The 18,698-nt window shown below is 41.9% G+C and overlaps 2 protein-coding genes and 1 long non-coding RNA gene across 3 annotated transcripts; 1 reads left to right on the forward strand and 2 right to left on the reverse strand.

The window, feature by feature from the left end:
* Nucleotides 1-1,498: 1,498 nt before the first annotated feature.
* On the reverse strand, nt 1,499-4,823 carry kcnv2b (potassium channel, subfamily V, member 2b). The gene is made up of 2 exons (XM_064297373.1): nt 2,887-4,823; nt 1,499-2,622 (listed from the first exon to the last, which is right to left on the reverse strand). Exons 1-2 carry the CDS (start codon nt 4,189-4,191, stop codon nt 2,362-2,364), a joined length of 1,566 nt encoding a protein of 521 aa, XP_064153443.1. The 5' UTR covers nt 4,192-4,823; the 3' UTR covers nt 1,499-2,361.
* Nucleotides 4,824-5,812: 989 nt separating this feature from the next.
* rchy1 (ring finger and CHY zinc finger domain containing 1) lies at nt 5,813-14,038 on the forward strand. Its single transcript, XM_064297374.1, has 9 exons — nt 5,813-5,969; nt 7,801-7,920; nt 8,871-8,986; nt 9,637-9,715; nt 9,911-9,955; nt 10,830-10,888; nt 11,140-11,169; nt 11,530-11,650; nt 12,051-14,038. Exons 1-9 carry the CDS (start codon nt 5,916-5,918, stop codon nt 12,198-12,200), a joined length of 774 nt encoding a protein of 257 aa, XP_064153444.1. The 5' UTR covers nt 5,813-5,915; the 3' UTR covers nt 12,201-14,038.
* A 1,161-nt stretch (nt 14,039-15,199) lies between these two features.
* LOC135233628 (uncharacterized) lies at nt 15,200-15,869 on the reverse strand. The gene is made up of 3 exons (XR_010323892.1): nt 15,706-15,869; nt 15,401-15,477; nt 15,200-15,242 (listed from the first exon to the last, which is right to left on the reverse strand). It is a non-coding gene; the product is annotated as an uncharacterized LOC135233628 (long non-coding RNA).
* Between the last annotated feature and the right edge of the window lie 2,829 nt (nt 15,870-18,698).

Raw genomic sequence — 18,698 nt, forward strand, 5'->3', positions numbered from 1 at the left:
TGATTTTTTTGTTTTTGTTTTTAAGGATACAGCACATAATTTGCGCAGCTTGCGCATCTGTAGCATTATAAGTCTGGTTTGTTTCTGTGTCTTAAGGACAGTGCCAGCTGCTGTTGTGACTGATTTAATCAGCGAGCTTCCAGTCCAGTCTTTACTCTTGACCGGATCTAGACTCTCGGGCACTGCAAGGAGTGAGAGGTTGGGCAGAATCCTGTTTTAGGTACAGTTAAAACACAATTACACAGCACGCCAGCGAATGTGAGCGAGAGCTTTGTAAATACATGCACAGTAATTTTCTATAATCCTCAGTCACTGTTGATAAAGATTCTTAAGGCTAGCTTCTAACATTTGATAATTATATGACACAGGCTTGCTTGTTACTTTACATAAAAATGACATTCTATTCAGATTTGATGATGGCATATGTTTACACTGAACAACATAGGTTGTCAACTGGACCATTTTAAATCTTACAGTAGCAGATGCACTGAAAACTGTCACACCCTGAGCCACCATGGCGATTAACAGTGTGATATTTTGGCTGTTTGTGGTAAATGGATGACTCACTGCTCTAATACTCATGAGCTGAGTTAAATATTTTATTTGTCTTTTTTTTAAAATCCATTATTTCTTTTACAAATTAAGGATTTTTATTTTCTTTGTCTCTGTAGAAATTTCTGTAGCTGTTCATTGCATGCAAATAGAGATCAGTTTTGATTCAGACGACCCGATTAAGTGAACATCATCCAAAGATTGTCATTTACATTTGTGGCATGACAATGTAACACCTACTTACAACATGTACACCAGCACTGTCTTTTTTTTATCATACAGTATTTTCAAAGTGATTCATCAGTTAGCTCTTATATGTTGTTTCTATTGTATCTGTATGTTACTAAAACGTTTGATGTGCCTGAGATGCAGACCCCTACCTAGTTCCCATGCTGTAGTGGTTTACTGCATAAAAGCGTAGCAGATAAATACACAAGACCACCATAAAGGAACATGTTGAATCAAATATGAATATGAATCCATCCAGTAATTTGCTGCTTTTTTGGTTATTTTTTTGAAATTATGGCAGAAAAGTGGTGATATTGAAAACACTGTTGATCAGAGTTAGTTGTATATAAATCTCCTGCAGTGCTTTACTGTATGTGACTGTGCATTGTACAGTATATGACTTTATCCTCTAATCTGCTCCTAAGCACTGAAACATGTAGCTTGAGGAAAGCTGTTTATAAATTCATAATTCGGCTTTGATAGTTTAAATCTTTTGCACACGCTCCTAGGCAAAAAGAAATAATTGAACCATTTTTTCCCCTAACATTCAGCCAGATGCTGCATCTTGTATCGGGATTATTTCAAACACTGTTTCACAACAGATCGTTTCCCTTGGTTATTGGGATTATTTCAAACGCTGTTTCACAACAGATCGTTTCCCTTGGTTCAAGAGGACATTTCTGTCCTCTTGACATATCAGTACAGTATGTTGATGGTTATGTGAAATTTCTGATAGAGATAATTGTTTATAAAGCAATCATAAAGCATTAATTGTTATGAAAGTGGTGATGCCATACGTTCCAATGCCTAGTATGAATAAATTCATGGAGCTTTGAAGCAGTTAAATGAAAGAAACCACTTTTCTGGCGGAGGAAAGCTGCAAGTCAGTCAGTTTTGACCAGAACGTGACCAGAGGGTTTATTCACTTCTCTTCACAGATATTTGGCAAAGAAACAAGACAATTATATTCTAAACACCATCATACAGTTAAATATAAATCAAAATAATTAAAGTTTAAAAAAAAGTCATTCAAAAAATAAGTTTACAATGATCTGGCTGAACTATAGAACAGGGTTTGAAAAGAACACAAAAAAAAAATCCTGAATTTGAATCAAGAAAATGAAATTCGTCCCACACACAGGTGAAAAATCCAGGATCAGAAACTAGATTTGAACTAACTTGTGTATTCAGCTGGCTGAGTTCATAGGTGGTAGAAACACAAGGCAGGACTTTAACTTTCTGACCTTTGGACTTTCTACCTCTGATCCCACCCTATGCTTGAACAATATTCCCCTGATATACTGGGGCAGATTTACAACTTCAGGCTATAGCTGAGTGAAAGCCAACAATGAAAATACTTCCCTCTTCTTATCGGACCAGTGGCACACAAAAGTTTCCCGGTTATCACGTTTGGCTCAGATTCTTTGTACTGTCTAGGCTTGTTATGGACATTGCACAACGGTATACTAAATGCAGCTCAGCTTACAGTCTATGTAGTGATAAAAAAAGTATAGCATTTTAGTTATGCTTTCCCTTCACATACAGTACATTCTTCAGGAGAGCGGGGCGGCTGTTGATTGGTCAGGAGTGGCGAGTGCCCCCACAGCACTCCGCCATTTTCCTGGCCGCCCTTTTGGCGAACCGCACCTTGCCGCGGTTCTTGAAATTGGACATGCACTCGTTGGCCTTCAGCTTGGCGTAGTAGTCGGAGAACTTGTTGTACAGGATGGAGATGGGCATGCCGTTCAGGATGATCCCGAAGGATATGCAGGTGAAGGCGAACAGTCGGCCCAGGTGCGTCTCCGGAAACATGTCCCCGTATCCCACTGTGGATATACTGACCTGGGGCACAGGGGGAATTCAAATTAACCATGACTGCCTTTCCATAACCAAGCTCACCTGTGCACTATGTAGTGAGAAATGCACACACAAACATTACATTTCATTACATTACAGGCAATTAGTGGACGCTCTTATACAGAGCGACTTACGCAGCACTGTTGTCATTCTTTTAAGTTGTATATCATATGGAAAGTTGATCAGAACCTCTAGAAGAGATACAAGAGACACAAAGTGGCCTGTTACTTCAGATACAGCTTTACTCACCGCTGCCCACCACCAGGCGTGGGGTATGCTGGTGAAGTTGGTCTGGTGCACGTCACGCTCCACGGTGTAGACCATGGCGGAGAAGGTGAAGACGCCCATGGCGATGAAGAGGAAGAGGCAGCCCACCTGCTGGTAGCACTGGCGCAGGGTGAAGCCGAAGGCCCGCAGGCCCGTGGAGTGGCGCGCCAGCTTCAGAATGCGGAAGATGCGCATCAGGCGCATGATGCGCAGCACCTGGCCCACCTTGCCCACCTGCCCCACCGTCTTCAGGTCGCTGTCCTGCACCCCGTAGTCCTCGGTCTCCAGCAGCTCCAGCCCCACCTGCAGGTACTGCGGCAGGATGGCGATCAGGTCCACGGCGTTGAGCACGCTCCGGCCGAATCGGCGCAGGTCGGGTGTGGACAGCAGCCGCAGGAGGTACTCTACGGTGAAGAAGGCGATGCAGAAGCTCTCCACGCACTCCCCGTAGGTCCTCCCGCGCTGCCTACCAGCGGGCGACTCGTTCTGCATCTCCTCCACCGTGTTGAGCGACATGGCCACCAGTGACACCAGCACGAAGAAGCTGGAGGCCACCGCCATCAGCTTGGCCTTGATGGAGGAGAAGGGCTTCTCCATCAGGTGCCAGACGGCTCGCCGGACCTGGCCCATGGCCATGTTCTCGAACAGCTCGTCGTTCTCCTCCATCTCCACCTCGTCCTGCAGCTCCTGCTGCACCTTCAGGTGGTCGTTGAGCTCGTCGTGCCGCTCCTCGAAGGAGATCCGGCAGCAGCGGTGGGCGTTCTTGATGCGGACGCCCCAGTAGTTGATCTCCTCCAGGAAGTTCCGGGGACACAGCTCATCCTTAATCCAGAGCATGCCCGTCCTGTAGAAGTTGAAGATGTTGTGGAAGATGTCCGGGTCCCGGTCAAAGAAGTACTCGTTGTTCTGGACGGTGTAGTCATCACAGAGGTCCAGCTTCCTGTTGTGATCTGTGTAGATAGCCAGCCGCCCAATCCTGGTTTTGGGGTACCTTGCTGCCTCCCTGGAGGAGATCTGGTACACCTTTCCCCCTACGTTGAGGTTGAGCATGTAATTCTTGGCAGGCAAGGAGAGTCTGAAAGGTGACTGGTTCTCCTCTTCCTCATACTCGGCGTAGATGTCGTAAATGTCCCTGCTCACATCCTCCATGGAATTCCACTGCTTGACCCAGCTGTCCTTAGCGAATGGGATGCTGTAGTCCCCCTCGGAGTCTCTGCCATCGCACGCGCTCAGCCCAACTTTGTAATTAGGGAAAAGGCTTGCCCTCCTGCTCCTGAGGCTCAGCATTTTTCACTCCCGTTGGCTGGCAGAAGAAGCCGCAAAGCGTTAAGCAGGTGGGACCTCTAAATCTGGCAGCATTGCGTGTCTCCAGTACCGCTACACCAGAACGGAGGATGCTAGCAAGAGGCAGCGCTGACCCTGTAACGCCACTGACTGAAAGGATCTGTGCACTGACAGGCTGTTTATACATTATTATCCTCTTGCATGCACTCTCCTGCTCTCAACTTCCTTTTGCCTTGTCTACGTAAATCTCCTGGGTGGACCCTGACATCCTGTAATACTGCTCTGATTGAAAATAACTCAGCAGTTGACAGGATGAACATGGTTTATATTCTTTTGTTTAAATATCGAATCTTAATATTTTGACGCCAAATTTATGTCCTTCCCCATGTCTGTTTCTGCCATAATTTTCTGGTCAACATTGCACATGAAAGAAAACAGATAAGAACCTTAGAAAACAACACCAATATTAATGGAAGCAAGTGCCACTGATTTAGGAGCTATAGTGAAGATACGATACTTTTCTGTTGATGAGTTCTCAGGTGAGTTCTCATTGTGACTTAGTTCTGGTGCCCTAATCTGAATTGTACCCTTTGTGTTTTTAGGCTGGAGCGCTTTAACACTTCCTGTTCCTCTCAACCAAGGAGGTAGCAAGGAAACAGATTCATGAATATAAATGAAGTGACAATGCAGTGACAATTAAGAAAATTTGAATATAAACGGTTTTATCTCTCGAATGCAGCCAGACAATGACAAAGTCTGTTTATAAAGCTTCTAGATTGAATTGGTTAGTATACACTGAATTATATACGTATTCGCTAAATAAAAATGAAAAAAGAACATTGTCCATGCCCTCTATACAAATATGTAGAAGTTCATTTTACTATCATTGATGCTTTTGCTAAAGGCATTGCCTTGGACAGGCGGGGTCCTCTTGCATATAGAATAATCTGTGGGTAATCCGTTATCCATTAAGAATAGGGAGATTAAGGCACTTTATCCATGGAGGAAGAAATGAACAATTACTGCAGCAGAATTATTTTTCATTGTTTATCACGAATACGGGAAAACATGCACAGTGAGGGCAATAAATATTGCTATTTGGGTGCTGATGATCAGAAATTAGACACAATAAATCCCAAGCAATTAAACTTTATGGGAGGGTGAACAAATCATTTGCATTCAATATGCTAATTTTTACCAATGCAATTGGCATATAATTAATTTGGGTAAATAAAGGTATCATAGAATAACACATTTACAATCTCTGCAGGCATAATGCTTTAGTACAAGGTGCTTTGTTGTTACATGAAGTGCTTTAGATCACGAACACCTGAATCCCCAGTACCTGCCATTGTACAGCTGGCAGGTTGTCAGAAACTTCTGTGTTTAAAATAATCACTGCACACGAAAACTCTCTGTCCCAATTGAAAACACACGCCAAAGGTGAAATATTCCAAAGAAAGAAATACATAAAATAAAACTCTAGAAAATGAGCTATCCCTTTAACATCAAATGTGAAATGAACTCCAGAAAGTGAAATTGGAGTTGGAGTGGGCTTAACCAACTACTGTTCACGTCCACTACTTGTGGACCAAATTACTAACCTCATCGCATATTATAGGCTAGTCTTGCTACTTCTATATATTCCAAGCCAAGTCACGCTTTACCTTTAAACGCCTAGACTAATTACTTCCGCGGAAATATTTGGATGGGACACCAGCATAAAAATGGCTGCTTCTGAGTCTGGATGTGTCCATTATGTGCGCAGCTGTTTACTAAAAGTAAGGCATATTCTGTTTTTATTTTATGTACAAAATGCGTTCTGAAAAATATGTAAGCGCTGTAGTCTAGGCATATGACCAACTGTCGAGTCTAACGTTGTGCAGCGAAGTAGATCACTGTGGTATAAAACTACATAATGCTAACTACGTAGCTGGTGAACTAGGGAGTCTTGTAATAATTTAGGTCTAGTCTATGACATTTTCGTAACGTTAACCCAGTGTGTTGCGCAATGAGTTTATTGCTGCTTGCTAGTTAGGTAGACATTTCTGCACTTCTGTTGCTGGGAGCGGGTGTATTTCGCGTAAACACGTTAATAAGCTGTTCAAAAATGAGTCGCTAAGTTAGCTAGCTAATGTAACGGTGAGCTAGCTAAATTAACTGGGTACTCTGGAGTCTGGTAAAATTTTGTCTTGCGTTCTGCTAGCGTTAGCGTCAGAACTAGTAGCATGCAAAAGCAGAAAGCTGCCAGGGCTACGCCTTGCCTCGGAAAATTTTGAGGAGTTTACCTAGAAAGCTAGCAAGCTAACTGGTATGTTGTGGCTCATTGTCCGGGTCAAATTCAACAGTCAGCTCCAACATTTGTTACTTGCATTGTCGGGCAGACACAATGGTCAACGTATTTGATTATTTGCCAATTCGCATCCTTCATACGGAGGCAATGTAGCTGGATAAAAAGCAATTGCCACCCATGTTTTTATTTCCCTGAACAGCTAGCTTGAACTGCGAGGCTTACACCTAGTTTTCAGACACAATCAAAATCTTGTCTGCTCTGATCTTTTATTCCCATTGCTCTCGGAGAATGTTAATGTTCAGAAATTGTCTTGCTGAACAGGGTAATTATACTTGACACGTACGTATGTATGTAAATGGACTGCATTTATATAGCGCTTTTATCCAAAGCACTTTACAATTGATGCCTCTCATTCGCCAGAGCAGTTAGGGATTAGGTGTCTTGCTCAAGGACACTTCGACATGCCCAGGGCGGGGTTTGAACCTGCAACCCTCCAACTGCCAGACAATTGCGCTTACCTCCTGAGCTATGTCGCCCCTTGTATGTATTGGCTACCACCCATTGAATGTTTAAAGACGAGAGAAGTTATACAACTTTTGGATTAAGTTTAGTCATTTAAATGTAATTGGCCCGAGGTAAATTAATGGAGTTATTGTCTTCTGAAATATTCAGTCCCAAAGGCCAGGGCAGAGTCAGCCTTTAATTCAAAACGTTTCTTGATTCTTTGCCATGTCAGTATTTAAAGGCGTCGATGACAGACATTTCACCGGGCTGGTTGTGCCACTTTGAATAGTTGGCTGGCTGCTGTGCACTTGCAGTCCACCTTACGTTACACTCACAGGTGTTATGATTTGAGTTTGTTCGTACATGTAGCCTGTCTGGGTGCTCACTGAAAACTTGGGAGCCTCTGTGGTCACTTTGATTTGTGTGATTTAGGAATCGCTCTGAACTGAGCAGAGGCCATAATTTAGTCCAAAGATGGAGGTTTTTTGGTTGGTTGGGATAAAAGTGAGTCAAATCGCACAGTCTGAGATACAGGCTATAGTCTGAGTTTAGGCCTCTGGTTTAGGCCCTAATTCTAAATGGTTCGAGATAGGAAGTTGCAATTAAGGTTTACAATTATCATATTTTATTGAGGCCATGTTTTCAGATATAATTTCTTGTTGTGTGGGTGCAATAGAGATATCAGTCTCATTTTTATGGTTACTAAGTTAACCACTGAGAGCTTACAAATGACGAAACATTATGGTTCAAATGCCGTGTGCTTAGCTGGACTTAAACCCGGTTCTAATCGCTTGATTCCACCTGCGCTGTTCCAGGCTCCCTGCTGCGGGAAGTTCTATGTTTGTCGACTGTGCCACGATGCTGAAGAAAACCATCAGATGGATCGCTTCCAGGTTAAAGAGGTCAAATGCTCTGTGTGTAACACGGTCCAAACGGTAAGCTCTCGCTGCCGCCCCACACACAGTAGGGTCCTAAGAAACCTGTGTTTGCTGCTCAGTGACAATGTCAAAGTACAAAGCGAGGCTAAAGAGAGATATGGCTGGTATTCTGGCTGAAGAGCAAGTCGTGTTCTGTGCTGAATGCCATCAACACAACATATAATGACGAGAACGTGCCATTCAGACCAACAATACTCACCATTTTCCTTCCACAAAAGTGTACCTAGTGCTCAGTTTACCTACAAACGACAAGCCTGGTCTTGAATACCCCAGAGTTTCTGTCTCTGCTACATGACCTGGCAAGCTTTGTGACCCCAAATAGTCACTGCTCACCTGAGTGACATGTGTTTTAAGTTTTATTACAGATGAAGCTCTAAGGTGGTCAGCCTGGCTTTCATTACAGAAAAAAGGCAAAATATTGTATTTACTATTGTTTGTTCATTTAATCGTTTGTGAAATCTGTTTTTACAAAAGCATGCTCATGCATTTCAGTGATTCTCATTTTCATATTGTGCGGTAAAAAAGAAAGTGTCTGGACAGTGGCTGGTTCAACAGCAAGTCAATTATCGTAATTCATGGAGGGTGTTTACCATCTTTACAGGTCAGACCTCTTTGTGGAGCATACAGTAGCAGAGCTTTAAATACCACTTCCAGGTCATAGCTGTTTTGTTTGTTCAAACTGTAACTGGAGGCAGATTAGTCTTAATTCTTTAAAAGTGCCAACAAGCAACTTTTATAGCACAATAACCTTTTGTGTGAAAATCCTGGGATGACTCGGTCCAGCGTGCATTGCGCGTGCCGTTTCTGTTGCTCTGTAGCGTGTTGGTCAGTGTTCACTGAGCTGCCTCTTTAAACACCCAGTCTGACCCACAGAATGACCGCCGGGTACCGTGATGTGAAAACACCCCCCTTCAGTGTTGATGTGGCTTTCTCCTTTACCCGTGCAGGCACAGCAGACATGCCAGCAGTGCGGTGTGAAATTCGGGGAGTACTACTGCGACGTCTGTCACCTGTTTGACAAGGATAAGAAGCAGTACCACTGTCAGCCGTGTGGCATATGTCGGTGAGCTTTTCCCCGAGCCCTGCGGCTACTGCACACGCCTCCTTCCAGGCAGCTCCTTCTGAACCGTCGATCAGCAGGCGACAGTTACTTGGTGCTGCCTAATAATTCCTGGAAAGCATACGCGACAGTCAGAGTGACGGTGCATGCAGTGTGTGCACCGCTTGTAAACCAGCTCAGAAAGCCATTTGTGTGTGTTTACACCAGTTCTGTTTTGTTTTGTGCAAGTGGTAGCTCAAGAAGCTGAAATGGCGTGAGCTGGTAACATGGCTCTACATTTCACTGACTGTTTGTTTCTTTGAGTGTTTCAGCAGTGTTTTGCTAAAACATTTTTTTTTATCCCTTGTAAGGATTTCAAAAGTAATGTTTTAATCTTTAGAATTAGGCCAGGATGGATATCTCAGTTTGCACATACTGTCTTTTTGACATTTTCTGCTGACAGAATGAATCTGGGGTATAATTAGTTCTGCCACAAGCAGTTCTGTTTCAGCTGAAGGACGTGTCAAACAGGTATGGAAAGTGCTTTACTTTGGACCATCCGGATTGACCTGTAGTCAGTTTATTCATATTCAGAAGGATTTTAAATATTAATTCTTCTGATTTTAGGCATCCAAACTGAATGTCAAATAACACCCTTTTATTTTCTGTTTCAGGATTGGACCAAGAGAAAAGTACTTCCATTGTGCGAAGTGTAATCTATGCTTGGTTAGCGATCTGCAAGGAAAACACAAGGTGCTTTTTTGCAAATAATTTGTCATTATTTAAAATTATTTTCAGTGTGCATGTATGGCTAACCAGATCATTAGCTCCTGTATGTTAATGGCTTCAACCACCCTTATGATGAGGAAAAAAATAAATCAAAGGTACCTTTGCGTAAAAATAAGTGTCCTTGATTATTTGATAGTAATTATAATTTCTTGGTTTCAGTGTGTTGAGAATGTCTCACGACAGAACTGCCCGGTGTGTATGGAGGTAAGCTTGGGCAATCCCACGTATCGATAGTAGTCCGTCTGTGTGAATGGCTTAGGCTCCTGTGATTACTGGTTATGTTGCCCCCCAAAAGTATTTCCTTGTATACATCATACAATATATACATCTGGTTTCAATTGAAGATCGGCATTCGAACTTTGATTGGACCCGGGTTTTACGCACAGATGAGACTGAGATACTCGCTCCCAAAACTTTGATAAAGTCAGAAAAATATGGGTGTCAATTACGGTCAGCCCTGTTTTCAGTAGTTTGTGTATCCTCCCTTTGCAAACATAAACCTACTGAATTATGTTCTTTACTGGGCTGCTCAACCCCAGGTCCTGTGGGCCTCAGTGTCTGCAGGTATCTGCTCCAACCATACACTACACCACCAGATTTCACTAACGTCCTGAACCAATCAACGCACATCATTTTGGAGGGCACTCATCTGATTATGTGAAATAAAAAATGCGTGATGAAGTGTGTATGCATTCAAAGTTCTTAAAAGATGATATACCTTACAGTACTGTTAAGGCATTAACCAGATTTACAAACCGCACGTGTTTCTGAAGCACTAGGTGATCGTTTATACAGCCTGTATCTGAGGCTGTGTAATCAGTAACTAAGCCTAACCAGCTTGCACAGCAGAAATTGTGGTTTAACTGACTTGGCAAACAAAATTGACCGTGTAGGTATTTTTCCCCTCACAAGGGGCTTTAAATAGAAGGAAAATGTAGCATAAATTAACTGAGAAAATTGACAGGTTGACAAATCATTTAAAGCAGTTTGAATTGTCCTGCAAGTGGGTGCCTCTGCACCACTTAGAGTTATCAGTCTAACCTAAATCTCTGTTTGTTTTTGTTGTTTTCAAATGAAGGATATCCACACCTCCAGAATAGGAGCTCATGTTCTTCCTTGTGGTCACCTTCTACACAAGTAGGTTTTTTTTTTTGTCTTTACTGATGCAATATTGTCAGATTCTTAAGTCCATAGAAGCAATTGTTTGGGGAAAAACTGTATATTTTTACAGGTGAATGCAGTATTTGTTTTTCCAAAAGCTTCTTAAAGATGAGTATCTCGAAGCTTCAAAGACATATTCAGACCGCTCACTTTAATACCCTTAAAGAGCCGCCCTGTTTAGGCAGCCATTTTGAATACTCTACTTAACATTTATTATTTTTTTACAGAACCTGTTTCGAAGACATGTGTAAAACTGGGTAAGATTTACCACTTTTTTTGTAGTTGGTGACTTGTTTCTTTTTTATTTTTTATTTTTGTACTGAAAAAATTATTCAAGGTTTTGCTTCCCTCTTGAATATTGAGTTAATCTATAGAAGGGGTCTCCAAACTTTCCAGATGATCAGTGTAATTTATACAAACAAGACGGTTAAATCTAAATGAGGGTGGATCACTTGTAAAAAGTAACTTCATGCATAATAACCAGTGAAGTGTTCAATTTGATTCAAGTGAATGTGGAAAGTATATATAGTACCATAGCTTGTGTGTAGCACCTGAGTAGGGTTGCAGTATATGGTGCAGGAAGTAGTATTTTTAACAGAAGTTCACTTCCTTTCCAGCGCGTACCGCTGCCCGCTGTGCATGCGCTCGGCCTGGAACATGGAGGACTGCTGGGAGGACATGGACAAGGAGATCTCCCAGACCCCCATGCCCAGCGAGTACCAGGACGCCACCGTTAAGGTAGTGCTGTGGACCGTCTGGGACGGGTCGTTCGTGGATGGTGGTGGGGGGGGTGGGGGGTGGGGGGTGGGGCAGTCTGTTAACCCAGACACAGGAGGGCTGTGACCCAGCCACTCCTGGAATATCCTGCTCATTGCACTCAAAGAAATGCATGCGTTGGAAAAGGACCGCCCTCCATGCTGGGGTTAGGAATTTGCCCTCTGACCTCTGGGAAGGGTCTGGCTCCAGCCATGTCACTTGACTACCGTAGCGTGTCAAAATAAGAGCTCGCTTTTACATTTTCCAAACCAGTTTCTAACAGCTGCCAGACTTATGTAATTGGTGTGACTAATCTTTATTGTTGGCTGATTATAAAGCGCTTTTGGCGATGTTCTGACTGGTGTCCTCTGTGTGACTGCAGATCATCTGTAACGACTGCCAGTCACACTGCACAGTGCCCTTCCACGTCCTGGGCATGAAGTGCAGCAACTGCGGCTCCTACAACACTGCCCAGGATGGGGGGCTGGAGCCACGGCAACCGCAGCCACAGCAACAGCAGCAGTCGCCGTAGTGACACAGGAGGAGGACACGCCCGCATTCCGCTGCCTGCACCAATCCCGGACCCCGTTCCTGCCACCCAGTCTCCAGCTTCCCGGAGGAAGTCCCAGAACTTCAGGCTCCTCTAATTAATTTTGTTTGTTGCTTATTGTATACAATTGGTTTGTTCACAAGGGGTGATTTGATTTGTCAATATTACTAACTAAACCGTTGCTTATAATTGTGTTAAAGGACATTTTCACCACAGTTGGCTCTATCCTTTTGTTGCTACTTATGTTTGCTGTGGGAGTAATCTTTCAAATATTTGAATATATAGCTGTACCAAATATAGCCTGATTGGTATTCGTAAATTATAAATCAGATTTTTATTAAATTCTGTTGTGGTCTTCAAAAGGGGTCTTCCAGTGTAGCATTGTAGCACTGTTTCCATTGTATGGAGTGTTTCAGCAGCATCTGGTGAACATTGACGGTGATGTTGCAGTGAACTCTTTCGAGATGAAGCTGACGAGATGGGGAGCCTCCTGTTGACGCTGAATCGCTTGGTTGGCAGACGCGTACCTGCAGCTTCACAGATGATGAAGATGATGGCAGGTAGCAGAAAGCGTAATCTTCGGCGGGCAGTTAGGGTAGCGCTAGCGTGGGAGCCGCGTCTTCGTGTCGTCGTATGTGATGTATCAGAATCTTAGGAGTACTCTGACAGAGTATTAAATGCATCACATTCTGGGTTTAGTATTGCCATCTAAACATGGTAAATACATTTTTGGGTGACTTCTTCCTTTATTATTTTAGTTGCCACGTGTCGGTGAAATGGAGCCTACACGTTTTAGAATGTGAAGTGTTCTGCATGGAGTCAGTCTCTCTGAGTCTACTCGGATTGATCCTTGAATATCGTTCTTTTAAATCCTCTTCCATCCGTGTCGGAAATTGCCTGAAATTTCACTTTCTCCGATCCGACCTTCGAATCGCACCCATCTCTTGGGTTTGAGTGCCTGCGGTGGTGTAGCGGTTTGTGTTGGTCCCTCACAGCTGTTGGAGCTTTATTCTGCAATATTTCACATAGTCTTTCACAGAGAGCTTTTCGCCCAGCGTCCTTCTGTAGTCTTCGATCCCGAAATGAAGAATCGTAGTGGTTCAGCAGAAATGCAGATTGAGTGGGGAGCGTTTCTGTCTGTGGGCTGGCTGGAGCAGTGGTGTTCGAACATGGTGGACTGAACCATAACCAGGGCGGTGGGGGAGGACCTACAGACTGAGCCCTCCCCTCTGGTCATGTGACCACCTGCTGTCTGCAATACTAACATTGGGGCAATGAAGGTGATTTAATTCACCACTCATTTCAGTTAGGATTCTTTCCAGCTTCTTTATAATCTGCAAGTATATATTTTTATTTACCTTGTTACAGCTTCTGTGTTGAATCATATGGTGGTCTTTACGTGCATTAGTTGCTTGTAATTTATTGTAATTTTTTCCATTCTCGAGAAACTCAGGAAAGTCAAGTATATATTGATATTAAATGTGTAATGACATGCAATCTGTCAAAATTACAAGTGTTGTTGAACTTAAAATTTTTGTTTGTGAACTTGCATAAAACCAAGCCGATTCACGTGACTTCCCAATGCAGCCTGATGACAACTAGTTATTTAATTAGCTTTAGCTAATTGAACCATTTTGTACAAAAAGTCACATTTGTATAGAACAATTATATTATCTCTCTTCCTGCTGGGCTTATATTGAACAGCTTGGTATTGCTGAGAGAGGAATCGTAGACAGAGTGCTTCTTGTATGGTTTATTCTGTAGGTAATGCTTTATTTGTAAAAGAAAGACAAATGTAAATAAATGTTCTAGAGAGTGGTGATATTCTTATTGGTCTGCTAATTCCAGTGCTAAAATTGGCAATCCTCTTGATTGGTCTTTTTTTAATTTTTTTTTTTTTTTTTTTACAGTGAACCACACACACTTGTTACAATTACAACACATAATCCTCTCTAAAGCATGTGAGAGAAGGTTTAGAATATGCACAAAATGAGTGCTGTAATTTTAGGTTTAGTCAAAATGTGTGAGCAGTTTGTTTTGTTATTCTATTCTGCAGTTTGTACTGTTCTACAGTAACGTGTAGTTGAGCTGGACAAAATGTGAATGTAATGTTGGGCAGTTTGGCAATTGAATACCATATAAATAACCAGGTGTATCTTAAACACACTCATCCAGACAAAAAAACATTTAAAAAAACTGGGCCTATAAAAATTAATTGTAAAATTGATCCATAGCAATAGCATTTAATCATGTTACCCAAAGTCCCAAGATTTTGCATGTCATGAGCTATAAGCTATCCCCTCTACTCTCTGTAACTTTAGGGTCCCTTACCTTATCTGCTCTAACAGTATAACACAGCATAGTGACAGGCTCTGCCACAGCAGTTCTACCAGCCTCTGTTTGACTGTTTGTCTCTGCAGTTACTGGTGCCATTGTTGTCATGACGACTGTGGGACTCTCATCTGTAACTTCCTGAGGAGTGGTGTTGGCAATGAGAAGTCTGACTGCTGCCATGGTGACGGTTAGGGGCGGGGCTGTGTCTGCCACGGCTGGCTGAGGTGTGGTTTCTGCGATGACGGGCACCACCGTCCCTGAAAAGTCTGGGGGGGTCGTCCGATCTGCAGTGATTGGCTGTCGCGTTGTCTCTCGAACCAAAGTCTCTTCTGAAGAAAAACTTGAATCGCTGGATTCTGAGGATTCAGATAATTCAGATGACTCAGACGAGCTGCTGTCGATCGTGTTCACAAAATGGTATTTAAAACGGCGGACCTGTTGATGAGAAATAACAGACAGTATAATGGGCCCTGCTGCTGTCTTTTGTCCTGATATTCTGTTCTTGCTGTCATGCATAAGGAGTATGATAACAAAATAGTACCTAGTTGCCGTGTACTGTATGTATAGTGGAAAACAACCATTGACATTCTTACTGGTTTTGAAGATGTCGTCACTATTATGAAAATGACGATTGTGATCTTTAAAATTCTCATCTCTCGTGTTCACAAAATGGTATTTAAAACGGCGGACCTGTTGATGAGAAATAACAGACAGTATAATGGGCCCTGCTGCTGTCTTTTGTCCTGATATTCTGTTCTTGCTGTCATGCATAAGGAGTATGATAACAAAATAGTACCTAGTTGCCGTGTACTGTATGTATAGTGGAAAACAACCATTGACATTCTTACTGGTTTTGAAGATGTCGTCACTATTATGAAAATGACGATTGTGATCTTTAAAATTCTCATCTCTTGTATCTTCCTTTCTGGAAGACATCAAGATATACATATTATGTATTATGCTGAGACTAGTAATGTCATTCATCTTTCCATGGCATTAGTTATGAAAAAATAACTTCCGAAATATATATATTTTAAATCTCCACAAAATGTTAAATCCAACAATACACCATTTCAATCTGATTCAGCTTTAGAGTACTTCATAGCATATGGTAGTACTTTCTTACTTACAAAACATAAAACAGTGGTATTACCTTGTACTGATAGTATGTCCGCGTTTGTCCTGTAAATTGCTAAAAAGGTTTAATTCTATAGATGCTGGACTGTGAGAGCTGTCAGTGTCCCAGACTTCAGTACGACAGTTAGCTGGAGGCTGGAGAGACTGTCTTGCAGATGTTTATATGAAGTCTGAGTCGGATGTTGCTTCCTAATTTGGAAAGTTTTTTTCCTGCATTGTTCAGCTTCAATCAATCAAAATTCATTTCATAATGAATTTAGACACATTTTGCTCAGAATCTTTGAGGACCTTTATTGTGGTTGAACAGGAATGCACCCCACACTCCAAAAGCAGACGTCAAAATTAAAGAGCTAAAACAAACCATCAGCGATCTGTTATGTCAAAACAAGCAGCCGCTAATTACAGAACAAGTGGTCCAAAGGAGGAGACATTTTTCGGTCTGGCAGTCTGGAAATATTTTGGAAGACTAAATGAGTGTTTGAATATTACAGTGTAATGTCATCGGAAGGTTTAGTGCCCTTAGCATCTGGGCACATACCTCTTAAAATAAGTCATCAAGCCTCTTAATATACTGAACCAGGATGCAAGTGATTCGTCTAATAACAAACCTCTCTCAACCTTCCATTCCTGAGGTACTAGAAAAGGCTGCCTCAAACAGCTTGCATTACGCACTCCAGTAATATCTTGGAAGTCTGGTTTTAGACCTTATCATAGCACTGAAACCCAGAGTACTCTGTGACCTACTCCTCTCCTGACAGATGCTGTATTTCCATAATTGTGCTCTTAAGATTTCAGTGCACCCATTGACAATATTGATCACCGCATCTGTTTTGGAGAGACCTGCAAGTCTTTTAGGCCCGAGTGGACAGTCTCTCTATTGGTTTGGTTCATACTTTTCAGACTGATAGTTATGCACATTAACAATGTTAATTACACCATAGGAATGTAGACATCATTGTGTTACATGCAGTACAATAACATGCATTACTTCAGCAGAGGAGAATGTCAGGATTTAGCTTAAAGGCTCACAAAGAAACAGACAAATATACCGGACTGGGCCATTCTTATTCCAAAACATTTTTATTAATTGTCATCATTGAAAGTACACTAATGTTTTAAAAACAAACAAAAAAAAAGGTAAAAAATGAACTGGATTAATTAGCAGAAGTAATAGGTGGATGGCTTTTGAGATCTAAACTAGTGGAAACTGTCCAAAAGAATGTCCCAAGTTGTAAATAAAAATAAACCATTCCCTAAACAGTTTATATTTGAAAACAGGATATGTAATATTTCAAGGCACATCAGAAATACCGAGAACACTTCATAAACACAAATTTGTTTTGGGAACAGAAATACCACAATGAAAGGCTATTGCACAACCTTTTTCTGCCCAATAATGAATGAGTGGTGTCGTTGTTGCTCAAAACAATGAACAAGCTCAAACTCGTGTGCCTATTATGTACTTACACCAAGAATGTAAACATCATAGTTCACTGTAACAACAGAAAGGCATGACCACACTACCCAATTCCGGGTAACCTGTATTTAAACATAGCCACCTTCCAGTGAGTACTCGTGTAAATGTGGGAAAAACCACCTTTCAAATGAAGTTAGTAGGCTCATCAACTGAGAAGAATATTTCTGAGAAAATGCTATAATCAGGAATTTGATGTAGAATACTGTAAAATACAGATTTCTCTTAAACTCCCTGGCAGCAGAAATGAATTATAAATAACAAATACAACAGATCTATAGCAAGGATAACTAACTCTTTGCACTTTTACTTCAGTGGCAAATAGTTTGTGGTAAATACACGGTTGAATATTTAAATAAGTGATTTAATTGATGGGGGTTAATGTTTCTATGGGAGGGCAAATTCTGCCGAACTTTCAGAACGCAATGACACACCTTAGTTTTCCATATGGAATTCCTTGGCTATTGAGGTACTTGAAATCAAGCCACAGTTTCTGTGCATAGGAATATTTATGTGGTTCAGGTTTTTAATTACTCTTCTCTTCCATTAGAATACCTTCCCATTTCTTTGAGCTGGAAGAGATTAAAACTGAACTTCACGTCCACAAGTGAAGGCAAGCAGCTGCGGTCGACAGGTTCAGGCACATGGAGATCAGCCCACCCTGGAGATCTGATCTACGCCACCAGGGTTGCAGAATTTCAGGAAAAATAGGAATCGGTTAAGGAGCGGGTATGAAGGCTCTTATGGACTGTAAACGCCGTGTGGTGTACAGTAGGACTGCACTGGCCCTGAACAGGAAAGCCTGGGGTGAAGTATTGGGTTCAGTCAATATGGCCCGCATTCAGACTGAATTACAGTATACCTGATCAGTATCAGCAGCGCACTGAATGGGGTATGTTCAGACTCAGTACACATGTAGACCTACAGAGGCTATATAAAATGAACATTTGGAAAGGGTATATGTACAAGACTATCTGCATTACAGCCTTAAACAAAATTACACTCAATATGATTTGAATCCACCTTTATTTATACATCCTACAATATCCAAGTGAAATTCTTTCAAAAAATTAATATTTGAACCAACCTAACCTCTGATAGACAGCCTCTAAATACACTTAAGAGCAGTCTCTGACATTCCAAACCGGGAGAAATGATTGGAGAGAAAAGCTTTCAAGAACAACATGCAATTATTGTGACTGCCGCAACCAGTTGTTTGGGCAATAGGCCTATAAATTTTTAGTTGATACACATGGCATCAATTTCTTACTACTAAACTGTTAATGGGACATTTGGGACCAATATTTTAGTTCGAAGCAGCCTCAGAAATTATGAAATAACACCGAAGTTCTAACAGTCCCCCCCACCCGGCAAACATTTTTGCTGAGGATCTATAAAGGACAGGGACTAGCAATGAGCCATGGCTCCTAAATCAATGCAATAAACGGACTCATTTCTTAGGCCGACTCATCCAAGATCCAGCTCAAACTGGAGATCTGATGCTCAACCATGAGTTCACAGAAAAACCAGATCGG

Source organism: Anguilla rostrata, chromosome 10 (genome assembly GCF_018555375.3).
Source record: "Anguilla rostrata isolate EN2019 chromosome 10, ASM1855537v3, whole genome shotgun sequence".
In the NCBI taxonomy this organism is placed as follows: Eukaryota; Metazoa; Chordata; class Actinopteri; order Anguilliformes; family Anguillidae; genus Anguilla; species Anguilla rostrata.